This window comes from Lacerta agilis, chromosome 6, assembly GCF_009819535.1.
Source record: "Lacerta agilis isolate rLacAgi1 chromosome 6, rLacAgi1.pri, whole genome shotgun sequence".
In the NCBI taxonomy this organism is placed as follows: Eukaryota; Metazoa; Chordata; class Lepidosauria; order Squamata; family Lacertidae; genus Lacerta; species Lacerta agilis.
Window position 1 is genome coordinate 85656706 of NC_046317.1, and position 13434 is coordinate 85670139.

Sequence of the window (13434 nt, forward strand, 5' to 3'; positions counted from 1 at the left end):
ACACTCTGAAGGACAAGATAAAATGGAAATTGTTTTGCTATAGCTGCCTTGATCAACAAGTGCAATGTTTGGGAAATGTTTCAACAAAAAAGAAAAAGTTTTTTTTAAATCAGTGAACCAAGGAGAATATTGTTTTCAAATATACATCTCTTCTGGAAATGATAGTGGGGATACAATGGAATTCTTTTCCTTACAGCACAAGGTGAACAAAGGCAAAAGGATAAATTGCTGTTCAAGTTCAGAATTTGCCACTAGCAACAAAAAGAGAGCAAGAGAGAGACTGACTGGTACCAGCCCAGCTAAGTCTTAGGCACGTCTTTCTTTCTAACCCGCCCCCCACCCCCCAAAAAAGAAGACAAGTTTCCATGGTTTTAAAATGTAAGAATTCTCAGAAATGGTATTGGAAGCGTATGATGTTTTGGAATGGGAATGATGCTCTTTTAGATTCAAGGAAGGGGTGTGGGGGAAGAATGATAAAAGTTTAAGGAAATGAAAAAGTAGCAATACTTTGAGGGAAGAACAGATTATATCCAAAGGGGGTGGGTGGGAACTGGGGTGGGTGGGAAGGTAAGTTAGGTATGACCAGCAGCATTTGTGGCAACTGGCGGCAAACCATTTGTGCTTTAGTGTCCAGAGTTCAATGTCTGCCACTTCTCACACATGGAATCTGTGGCGTCTGCACCATCTTCGTAGCTCCACAAAAATCCCACTGCAGTCTTCATGTCGGGTATACACACAACATTGTTCAATATTGTGGCACGAGAAAGGAACAGATGCCAACACCAAAAATCAGCGTCTAAGTACCGGCACTTCTGCTAGAATGCAGCTTTGGCTAGGATTGCTGTGTAAGACGTCGGAAGTGAGGTAACACTTGGTTGTCAGGAAGGTAGAGGGCTAGTTCCAAAGCCACAAGTACGGTAAATTCAAATCCGATGAGATCTCTTCTGTTGAATCTGAATCTTTCTTCTAACTTCTGTAAGGACAACCAGTAAAACAGAACATGAGCTGGTTGCTACAGATTACACCAGTATTTAGTATGTTTTGCAGATGTTTAATGGCATTTTGGCCATCGCCAATCTTTTTCAACCTGAGGGCCGCATTCTTTTGTGTGCAACCTTTTGGGGGCCACGCGCTAGTGGTGGCTAGGGCTAGAAGTAAAAGCTGGTGTGGCACTATTATTATATTAGATACCTTAACCTGCCCTAAGGGCAAATCCTGGAGCAGATTATGACAATTTAAAGATACAACATTAAAATTCAGTTTAACACCTGAAAGAATCTGTAGGTAAGGAGGTTGTCTTTTGGATACTTGCAACCGAAGTCATTTAGGACTTTAAATGTAAGCAACTTGAACTGGGCCTGAAAACAAACTTGCAATCTCTGCCGCTGTTTTAGAACAGGGGTTATGTGAGTTCTACATGAAAACATGGCCAGTAACCTGCTTGCTGCATTCTGGACCAGTTGAAGTTTCCACATTGGGCAGCCCCACATAAGAGCATGTTGCAACAACCCACCCTGGAAGTTACGAGACCATGGGGTACAGTGGCCATGCCATCTAAGTCCAAAAGAGCTTCTAGCTGGTGAACGAGCCATAGCTGGGGAAAAAGGACTCCTAGCCACTGAGACTATCTAAGACTCCAGTGACAGCACTGGATCTCCCAAGTTATGGTCCTGCTCCTTCCAGGTACAAGCACAACCCCATCTAGAACAACCTGTCTCCCAGACTTGAAAACACAGGACACACCACACCTCTGTTCAGGATTCACCTTCAACTTGCTGTCGTACATGTAGCCCATCATCACCTCTGAGCACTGGTCACTTCAATTGCCTTTCCTGATTCAGACGCAACTGAGAGATTGAGCTGAGTGTCATTCACATGACACCTTGCTCCAAATCTCCTGATAAAAGCTTCCAATGGTTTCAGTTAGGTGCTGAATAGCACAGGGGACAAGATAGAACCCTTTGGGATGCCACAGGACCACTCCCATGGCATCAAACAAGGGTCCTCTAATAATTGCATTATGGAAATGGCCTTGGAGGTAGGAGCAGAACCACTGAAGTACAGTGTCCCCAACCCTGAGTCCCTGAGCCATGGTCAACGGTATTAAAAAGCTGCCAAGAGATCAAGCAGAATGAGCAGGGTTGCACTCCCCTCCCTCTCTCCCCTGACAAGAGTAAGATATGACTCTTACCTTTCTACTGCAGAGTTGACATTCCAGACACATGAAAAAGGTGCAAGTTTCTCTCCCCACCCCCTGCCAATCCTCCCTGAAACATCACTGCTGTCAAAAGGGTACAAGCCTACATGTTTTCATTCAAAAATTATATGCCTAGCTTTAGAAAACAATGCGACTTGCAAGCACCAGCATTTCCAGGGGTCTGGACACTCTTGGACATTATTCTGGCTATACTTACGTCTATAAGGTGTTTGACCTCGTGTTTCCTGAGATCACTACTAATCTTGGCTGCAAGCAGCACACAAGCACCAGCACACAGTTTTCGGTTCTGTTTGTTGAGCTTGCCTTGCAGGACAAGCTTTTCGAAGTAAACATAAGCCATGGACACAGTTACTGGCTCCAGGTTGCATTCCATACTCAGGTTCCGCATCTCCCTCTTTAAACTGTGGGCACAGAAAGAGGGGAAGAAAGCTAATTTTGCTTCATATATATATATAATCACAACTTAGGAAACAAGACTCTTTAATTCTCATTTCTGCATTTTGTCAGATGGTCTGTGTACGGTGCAGAAGGTAGCTGGTGTTTGCATGCTTAAGAGGAGGAAGAAGAGGGCTCAGTTTTGCACACATCCATTGTGATGTGGATCAAGCAACATGATATGCATTGGGCTCCAGTAACATATGAATTGCAAACACACGGCTGCATTAAGTGAAGTGTCCTCTCTGACTTTATTTGCATCTGGAGAAAGGAGAACTCATTCTAATCTTGCAGGTAGGCTTTGAGTGAGGATATGGGTAAATAGCTGCAGCAGTGAGAAGCTGCTTAGGACTGCAGTGTTTGTTCCTGGAAGAGTGGCTGATGTTTGAAGCCTTTGGGGTTGAGGAAAGAACATGCATGGGGAATGTGGTGTGACCAAGTAGTGATCTTCAGGTGCCCAAAGGAGTGTTAACCCAAATGGGAAGAGGAAGGGAGACACAAAATCAAGAAACCCCTCCTTCCTAGCTCAGGGGTTGGAAACTTTTTTCAGCTTGAGGGGTATATACTCCTTTCCGGGCAACCTTTCAAGGGCCGGATGCCAATGGACAAAGCAATGGATGTAGGTTAGTTTATCCACAGGCTCATATATGCCTCTCTATCTGCCACCCAGGCAAGCAAGAGGCATTGTCAGAGTGAAAGGGTGTCTTTCAGGCAGGCAAAATAACTTAAGGAGGTGAAGCAGAGCAGGTAAGGTGTGTGACCTTAGGGAGAGTCTCAAGGTCCAGACAGAGAGACCTATGCCTGAGGTTTTACACCCCTGATTTCAATGATCAAGGAATTCCTATCACCTACAGAACTAGTACATCACACCCCAGCATCATACACTGCTTTCTAATAGGATCTTGACAAGTTATGGCGCAAGATGTCAAGCCAAGTTTAAACGAGGTCGTTGTGGCACACTTACTTGGGACGAAGTCCCAGTGAATGTATTGGGATACACCTGAGTAAACCTACATAAGAGTGGTCTGAAAGTATTTTAATCATATATATTAATTACTGTTTGGGAGGAGAGAAGAAGAAGAAGAAGAAGAAGAAGAAGAAGAAGAAGAAGAAGAAGAAGGAGAAGAGTTTGGATTTGATATCCTGCTTTTCACTACCCGAAGGAGTCTCAAAGCGGCTAACATTCTCCTTTCCCTTCCCCAGAACAAACACTCTGTGAGGTGAGTGGGGCTGAGAGACTTCAAAGAAGTGTGACTAGCCCAAGGTCACCCAGCAGCTGCATGTGGAGGAGCGGAGACGCGAACCCGGTTCACCAGATTATGAGTCTACCGCTCTTAACCACTACACCACACTGGCTCAAAGTGGTTTAGAAACACAGTAATGCACCCTCATGTTTACCATCCCTGTTTTAATTTACCTTCTGATTTTGCTTAGCGTCAGCTTGATGTGAGGAAACTTCTCTTTAAACGTCTCGTTCATATCCTTCTTAAGGTCCGATGGTTTCACGTATTCTATTACTGTGGTCTAAAAAAGAAAAAAAAAGAAAAAGGGTTTACAGATCCTTACGCTGCCTTTACTGAAAGAGAACGAGAATAATGATCAAGGATTCAAAGTTTCTCCATGAGAAACTAATCTACAGTAAGGGGCAAACTAGGTGGCGCTCAGAAGGCTGAATTCAGGGTCTCCTTCCAACTCTCTCATCCCAGCTAGCTCTATCACAACTCACAGCGCTGAACATCATTTTTAACAAGATGCACAGCCTTCTTCTGTGACCAGGAGCCCATGAGCCTCGGTTTTGACTATTAGCCTCTGTCTTGTCAATCGTAGAGCAAGTCTTGTCTTCCACACATTATTAGGCTGGACTGCAAATGATCTCAGCAGAGTTGAAAGCTTAGCTTCAGCCGCACCACATCTTCAGAGCACGATGGCTTGATATGGTATCCTGCTATGGGAAGTTTCTGCTATTAGCCATCATTTGCCCTTGTACAGTATTACAGCCAAGTACTCCTGTATCTAGGCCATCACTGCAGAATCCTCGATGAGAAAAGTTTAATCTCGCCGAGGACAGAAGGTTTTCAAAGCTCTTTGGTAATCTCTTAATCTTGTAATACTTGGCACTTCAAGAGTGGTGCAGGACTGGGAACTTGAACAGATTTTCTCTACGGCAGCATGCCCTAGGGACTATTAGCAAACTCCCAAGGAACCTAGAAGGTAATGTTAGAGGATAACTGGAGAGTGAAGGAAGGTGGCAAATCCCTCTCTCCCATGCCATGACCTTTTGATGCAGTGAAGCAACAGTTCACTTCGAGCCCGTATAATTGGCTAGATGAAATGTGGGACTTTTGAGTTCATTAGGATTTACTTGCTGGATTAGACAAGGACTCTGTCTAGTCTACCACCTGTTCTCCAATAGTGACCTGTCAAATACCCCTGGAAAGGTCATGAGCCACACATGATTAAGGATTCCCCAGTGTGCACCTCTAGGAACTGGAAATACTTAGCATTTGTGTTCACCTTTAATGTGTTTAAAACACTTTGTACACGTTCTCAGCAATCCTTGCAACAATCTTGTTACGGCAGATCACTATTATTCCTATACTGGAGATTGGATTGAAGAGGAAACTCTGAAGAATGGTGGCTTGCCCAAAGACACTTGGTAAATTCATGCCAAGGTGACTCAGCTAATAAATTTATGTGTGTGTATATATATATATATGTGTGTGTGTGTGTGTGTGTGTGTGTGTGTGATTAAAAAGAAATCAATCACCTGCTCAGCCTTGCGTCGAGACAAGAATGCTAACATCACCTCCCACAACAGCTAGTGTAGACAGCTAAGTACTGAAAGCTAAATTGCGCTTCCAGAAGAATGGAATAAGCACCACCTCTCACTTGTATTTATAACTTGCATTATACCCCCACACAGAAAACAGGATATATTGCATTTTTAATCTTGTGTGGAAGCTGCCCGATGAATGTTTACTGATGGGTGGCTGTAATTCCAAATTTAAATGAGACATGCAAAATTAGGAAAAGGAGACATTTTTATTTGCACGGGGGTCGTACGAAGTCAGAACCCAGGATCTGTACTACACTATGGCTACAATGCCTTATTTGCGAATTAATTTGCTCTACGCCAGCTTCGTACCATGTACGATGCAAAGATGAGGACACGTTTGTGCTTCCCACAGGGCCACTGAGGATCATCCAGGAGATTGGGGTTGTACTCTGCTAACTCGCCAACTTCATTTCCTAGAAGTAAAGAAAAGAAAAGAAATGTACTGTAATAGGAGTTCACTGGCACAGTAAAGGAGAGCTTTAAAGAGAAAAAAATGCAAGAAAGCCCTTCCATAGCTCAATTTTGCACTGTGCGAACAAAGCATTTTCTGTGAAGAAGTGGAACAACCAAGGAAGGTTTTAGGAAACAAAATATTAGCATTCAAGAAGACTATCCACGCGGATAAATGAACCCATTTATCAGAGCACATCACTAGATGGACCAATCACCAGCTCTACCACTTCAACCCAAAGTCTAGCTCGTTTCTGCACTATGATGAATAATAAACCCTCTATATTCAGAAGCTCCGATACGTAGAACAAACAAAAAACACATCCCTGCATGGCAGCATTACTACCAATTTCACAGGGCCCAGGAATCTCAGCATGAGCACTCTGCAGGATCTCGCAAGATCTCTGTGCGAACTTGCAACTCATATAAGGGAGGCTGCGGCAGGGCGGGGTGACTTTCCTATTTTGCCTCAGGCAGTGAAGCAGGATGCGCCGCCCCTGGGAGACCCCAATTCCCCTCCCAGAGCTATAATTCCCCAACTGGTTCAACAGCCAACCCCTCTTCCCTGGGAATTCTGAGAACTGCAATTGGGGCATTCCAATAAGTTTCAGTACCCTTAGCAAACTACAGTTACCAGGATTCTTTGAGGAAAGCCATTACTGTTTGAAGTGGTATTATACGGCTTTAAAAATATAGGGCAGATGGTGCCTTACTGGGCACAGAATGCTGACAACTTGAGGGGAGGGCAAATGGAAACTAGATGGAATGGCGTATCATGAAAGAGGACAATCCTAGAACTGGCTTCCTAGTTTCAAATTCAAAAGGTGGCATTCATAAGTTAGGACTTTTGAAACAGTTTGCAAAAGCCAAATGTTGGCTGGATAGGCTATTTATTAAATGCCAGCTCAGTATTACAGTGAAAGTTGTTGGCACTCTGCCCAGATTCTTATAAGACCCATTTAAGGCATTGCCCTGATTCTCAGAAAATGTCTTGCCTGTATCCTTATGCCTACATATGGTTATGAAGCCCAAATAAATAGTTCTTTTTAGATGGTCCTGATATTTCGGTGCTGAAACTAAGCAACATCTAGGACTGAAATATTCCATTCAACCACAAGGAAATCTGATTAAATTGGTAGCATTTAAGAGCGGCTTTGTGTATATACAGCATGCCTGAGCATTTCCTGCAGGGGCATGGAAGATGGTATCTTATCTAGGCAGAGTTTTGCTTTTTGAAATTGTTACCCTTTTGATTATAAAAATACAAGTCTGTAGCCCTTATTGAGGGACTACTGCCCTGGGAACTTCTTGGAATTATTAAATGAATAACTAAATAAATAATAATAATAAGATGGGAGAAATTCAGCAGATTGGTCTGTTTGTCTGACTGCACAAAATTGATGATGATGATGATAAATAAATAAATAAATAAATAAATAAATAAATAACAACAACAACAACAACTTCTATCCCATCTTTCCTGCTGAAGGAGCCCAGTTATCCATTCTTCCTTAATGGAAAACATGTGCATGAACCAGGCAGTGAGATGGGCAGAAAACTAGTTTGGACAGGCAGAATATAAGTGGAGATTGTGAGATGGGACTGTATACCTTCTGAGCAGGGGCCTGTCCTTCCTGTGCTCATTATTCTAAAGTATCATGTACACTAAAGACATTCTATTAATACTTCTATTCATTACTGCTAATGCTACTACTATTAATAACAAAGGGCTTTGAACCCTTGAAAGCTCAGAATCCTCTAACATACTCTAAATGGAATTCAAATTCTCTAAATGGAATTTAAATTCTGATTCCTCCTAATCTCATTTTGACCAATCAAAACCTATCGCTGACACTATTTCATCATCACCTTTGCCTTTTTAAAAAACAACAACAACAACAACAACAACAACAACAACGATGTCAGCACAGAAGGACAACAGAAGGGCATAGAGGAGTCACATGGTGTTTACCAATATCTGCTGTGGAAGGTATTGTTTTGGCTGTTGCAGTTTTGTATCTTGATCCGCCAGTACTCCGCAGAACGGAGGCTCGGCACACAGGGACAGGACCATGGACATCATTTTTGCGGCCAACGAGAGCGTTTGTCGGATACAAGAACTTCGCGTAGGACACAACCTGCAAGATAAAGGTAAAGGTAAAGGGACCCCTGACCATCAGGCCCAGTCGTGTCCGACTCTGGGGTTGCGGTGCTCATCTCGCTCTATAGGCCAAGGGAGCCGGCGTTTGTCTGCAGACAGCTTCCAGGTCATGTGGCCAGCATGACAAAGCCGCTTCTGGCGAACCAGGGCAGCGCACGGAAACGCCATTTACCTTCCCGCTGGAGCGGTCCCTATTTATCTACTTGCACTTTGACGTGCTTTCGAACTGCTAGATGGGCAGGAGCTGGGACCGAGCAACAGGAGCTCACCCTGTGGCAGGGATTCGAACCGCCGACCTTCTGATCAGCAAGCCCTAGCCTCTGTGGTTTAACCCACAGCGCCACCTGGGTCCCACCTGCAAGATAGCCAGTCCCAATTAATGTTAGCATAGTCACCTTATGATTTTTGCAGGGATCTTTTGAACTCTGGACTGCAAGTTTAAAATGTCTTCCCTTGCGGCAGGAAGCCCCTTAGAATCTACTCTGAAGACACAGACTGTCTATCTCAGTTTAACTGCCGTGTCTTAAATGCAACCGATAGTTTGGGGAGAACTGGAGAGCTATTTAAAAAACAAATAGCTGCCATTTCCCCAGATATCAGCTGGACCCCAATTCACTGTGTTTACAGCTAGAGTAAATCTGATGAATTGCACATGCACACACACACACAACCAAGGACCTAATAGCTTTCATACGGAATTCTAAAAAGCAATGAGGGAAAGGGAGACAAGATTATGTTAATGCTCTGTTATAGTTTCAGGTTGAACTGAACTGCTGCTTTTAACATCTTTCTGGAATAACTTTCAAAATGCTCCACAAATGGATTCTCAGAACCTAATGCACCAAAGTGTTATTGCACTAGACAAATACCATATCAACTAGGCTCACTGTGTTCTGGTGATCAAATGAGATCTCCCCGTATCTTGGGCTTTGGTGTAACTAACAGTCAGGGATTCCTCTTCAATGGGCTCTGATGGGAACATGATACTCGGTTAATTGAACATCTTTTAGCTACCAAACTCGCTACACCTGCGTGGATGGGGCGTGGAGGAAGAAATAGAGTCTAGGCACAGACTTCACCAATCTGCTGTCTCCAGGGGTTTTGGACTACAACTCTCATTGGTGCTGGTGCTGATGGGAGTTGTAGCCCAAAACATTTGAAGGGCACCAGGTTGACAGTTTTGCAATATCTAGATTAGTGTTTCCCAAACTTGGGTCTCCATCTTGTTGGACTACAGTTCCCATCATCCCTAAGTAGCAGGAAAAATAGTCAGGGATGATGGGAACTGTAGTCCAAATGCAAATGGAGACCCAAGTTTGGGAAACACTGATTTTAGATACTTCACTGGCTGTGTGGAGGAACCATGCGAGTTTCAAAACCACATGCCATTTCCTTTGGGGGAAACTGACGCTGCTGTGAAATAACAGGATTCCTGCCATGCTCAAGCTGATTACTGCACTTGCTCCCCAAGTGGAAACTGATAATGCAAAAGTCTTCCCATCAGCCAGGGAAGCAGAAAGTACTAAACAACCTTACCTATGATTACATACAACCAACCAAATGTCTAGACCAGAGGTTGCCAATATGCTTCCTTTCAAATGCTGCTGTACTCTAACTCCCATTAGCCCTAATAAGTTCAGTCAACCTTTCCTGGCATACAAAGAAGACAAGAATATATGAATCGAAACAAGAGAATTCGCGTCTGCTCACAGGAGGAGATGCTTTGAGATCAAACTATACAGGCCTAGGAAGTTAAAAAAGTACCACCCAACGTAGTTTCATGGCATTGCTCAGATATTCTGCTACTTTCTCCATACCTCTCCTTCTGCATGGGGCTCATTGGCTGTGCTGCCTGGAGCGGATGGGAGTCCAACAGCTTGTGTGGGTGCCGTGTTGGCTACCCCGGCCCAAACAGCATCAGAAGAAGTCAAAAGAGTATGTCTGAATTGCATCAAGAGAGAGCTGAAGGATCCACGGGAGGATGTTTGAGCAACCATGAACGGCACATGTGGGCTTAAACCACCAGGCTTGCTCTTGATTTTTGTACCGAAACCGATGAGGCCCCACAACTTCCAAGAACAAGCAGAGACCCACTGTTCGCCAACGGGCTCCTTACCTTGCCATCGGCTCCTAGCTCGACCCCTTCCATTCCTAGCACCATCTCCGTAGAGACCGAAACGCCACCAGAAGGATGTCTCTGCTTCTGCCCCTCTAGTCTCAGTTCACTGTTAAGGGCAGAATAGGCAAGACAGGAATTAAAGCTGTTTCTTCTCATCCTAGCTCCGTAGTAAAAAAAACCAAAAACCAAAACAAAATAAAAACAAGCCCCCTCAACACAGCTAGAGATTAGGAGGCCAATTCCCACGTCTTCTCTGCTGCCATAAACATTTGCTCTTAAAAGGCTCAAGACATAAAAACCCAATGAACCAGCAAAAGGGATGTAAGCAACGGCCCTGAGATCTTCCTATTTTTAAAGTAATTCAACTCGAGGGTAATTCATACTTTATTTACGCACACGCACACACACAAGCGCGACTCTGCAAGGAATTCCCATGATTGGACACAGAATTCTGAACACATTATTGCTGGTTTTGGACGCGATCCCTGAAGTGCATTTCTGGGGGTACGTGGGATTCTCAGGGAGAAGACCGTGAGCTTCAACTACGTACTGCAAAATCCACATGGATGTGGATCCAGCTGTGGGAACCCATTTGCCTACTTTGTCTACTCTGTCCTTGATTTGCTTTTTTAAAAAAAAAAAAAAAATCTGCACAAAATAAATTTTCTTGTGTTTGCTAACCCGTTTATAGGCTCTTTAAATCCAAAGCCAGCCTGGATTGAATGTGTTCTGTGATTATGTACAAATCAGTTTCAGACATAAGCAACACATCAATGACCCATGCATTTCAGGGCTAAAAGATTCGGTCAACTCCAAGATTTGAAGAGATACCCAAACATACTGTTTATCATACATGCACACACATGTATCTGAAGTAGGCATGTGTATTTAAGTCTTACTAGCTAGGTACAGTATACAGAAAAATGTATTCCTTTCCTAAATTATCCATTAGTAGCTGCCAGATGACATGTTTTACAGTCTTCTGGGATTTCTAGCAGAGGTCATTGTTCATAACTGCACTATCCGATACCTCGCCTTGTTTCAAATCCCTCACCCCACCCCTATCATTCATCTAGTTTTCAGCAAATGCTCTTTTGAGTGACCTTGCAGTGTTCCCACTGAGCTGGAAAGAAAGTTTCCCATAGTCTATTTATGGAAGGCACATCTGTATGTCAAGTTCTGTCATAAAAATATCCGTTTCCTTCTTCAGTGTGCTATGCATATGAGCTTGAGTGACAACAGAAATCGTGTTCTGTTTTGTTCTGCGTTTGGCCAGGCCTGATTAAGCGTTAGATGTATGCAGAGGAGAACTGGAACACTTTTATCGGTTATAAGTAGGACATGCCCAAAGAGCTGGAAAGTGTCTGCTTACACTGACACCCTTTTAAAAAACAACCCACTAGTGAAACCAAAATTGGGAAAGGAGTACGACAAGGCTGTATATTGTCTCCCTGCTTATTTAACTTATATGCAGAATTCATCATGTGAAAGGCTGGACTGGATGAATCCCAAGCTGGAATTAAGACTGCCGGAAGAAATATCAAGAACCTCAGATATGCTGATGACACAACCTTGATGGCAGAAAGTGAGGAGGGATTAAAGAACCTTTTAATGAGGGTGGAAGAGGAGAGCACAAAATATGGTCTGAAGCTCAACATAAAAAAAAACTAAGATCATGACCACTGGTCCCATCACCTCCTGGCAAATAGAAGGGGAAGAAATGGAGGCAGTGAGAGATTTTACTTTCTTGGGCTCCATGATCACTGCAGATGGTGACAGCAGTCACAAAATTAAAAGACGCCTGCTTCTTGGGAGGAAAGTAATGACAAACCTAGACAGCATCTTAAAAAGCAGAGACATCACCTTGCCGACAAAGGTCCGTATAGTTAAAGCTATGGTTTTCCCAGTAGTAATGTATGGAAGTGAGAGCTGGACCATAAAGAAGGCTGATCGCCAAAGAATTGATGCTTTTGAATTATGGTGCTGGAGGAGACTCTTGAGAGTCCCATGGACTGCAAAAAGATCAAACATATCCATCCTTAAAGAAATCAGCCCTGAGTGCTCACTGGAAGGGCAGATCCTGAAGTTGAGGCTCCAATACTTTGGCCACCTCATGAGAAGAGAAGACTCCCTGGAAAAGACCCTGATGTTGGGAAAGATGGAGGGCACAAGGAGAAGGGGACGACAGAGGATGAGATGGATGGACAGTGTTCTCGAAGCGACTGGCATGAGTTTGGCCAAACTGCGGGAGGCAGTGGCGGATAGGGGTGCCTGGCGTGCTCTGGTCCATGGGGTCACGAAGAGTCGGACACGACTGAACAACAACAACAACAAGTGAAACCAAATGTGCAATTTTTGTTTACAGTATTCATACACCAGTTTTTCAGGCAGAGCTCGGAAAATGATTTTTTTTTTTAAATAAATGGTGAAAAGCAAATGGGAATCATGAAATAAATGGCACTGCCTTCAATGCTACTGTTGTCTTTTTAAATTTGCTTTATTTTATCTTCTGCCCAGTTTTGGTTACTTAATTTAAATCATATTGGTGGAATTTGTATTGTTTCATACAGTGTTCACTTTAAACTGTTATTTGTATTGTATTATTTTACACTGATTGTTTTTGTGCTTGTGTTGACATTATGGTTTATAATTGTTTCCAATGTGTTTAGGACAGTTGCACTTCCCGTTTCTTTGGCACATTGTGAACCACTTTGGGCCCAGTTTTCTGGAAAAGCAGCATAAAAGCAAACCAATGATGATGTTAGAGCATCAGTAAAAACCATAGAACGTAAGGAAACAGCAGGGAAACCAGGGTACAAATCTCCACCCAGCCATGAAGCTAGCTGGGTCGCCTTGGGCCAGTCACTGTCTCTTAGGCCAACCTACCTCACAGGGTTATTGCGAGGATAAAATGGAGAAGCACCATGAATATTACCTTAAGCTCCTTGGAGAAAAAGTGGGGATCCAAATGTAATAATAAACAAATAACCAATTGAAAGTTATCGGTCTGAGAAAAATAGCAGCTACTCACCTGATCCGAAAATTCTCCCCATAGGGCATGATAGAAAAAGCCACACACAAACTTCGTTTAGCACAAATTAATACTATCCTAAAAAGAAATACAGACAAGGTACAGTAAATCATGGGAAATATATTGCAATCATATCTAGTCTTCCTATCTTGAGTTAGAAGAGCTCTCTGGGAGCAGTGAGAAC

At 43.4% G+C, this 13434-nt stretch overlaps 1 protein-coding gene across 1 annotated transcript in view; it reads right to left on the reverse strand.

The window, feature by feature from the left end:
• Window positions 1–642: 642 nt before the first annotated feature.
• The window catches only part of CABLES2 (Cdk5 and Abl enzyme substrate 2), a 48874-nt gene continuing 36082 nt past the window's right edge, over window positions 643–13434 (reverse strand). Inside the window, exons 3-9 of the mRNA XM_033153990.1 lie at window positions 13251–13328; window positions 10217–10325; window positions 7912–8077; window positions 5799–5902; window positions 4071–4177; window positions 2415–2619; window positions 643–973 (exon numbers count right to left, since the gene is read on the reverse strand). Coding sequence (XP_033009881.1) covers window positions 833–973; window positions 2415–2619; window positions 4071–4177; window positions 5799–5902; window positions 7912–8077; window positions 10217–10325; window positions 13251–13328 — 910 coding nt within the window. The 3' untranslated portion in view covers window positions 643–832. The remainder of the gene's footprint in view (window positions 974–2414; window positions 2620–4070; window positions 4178–5798; window positions 5903–7911; window positions 8078–10216; window positions 10326–13250; window positions 13329–13434) is intronic.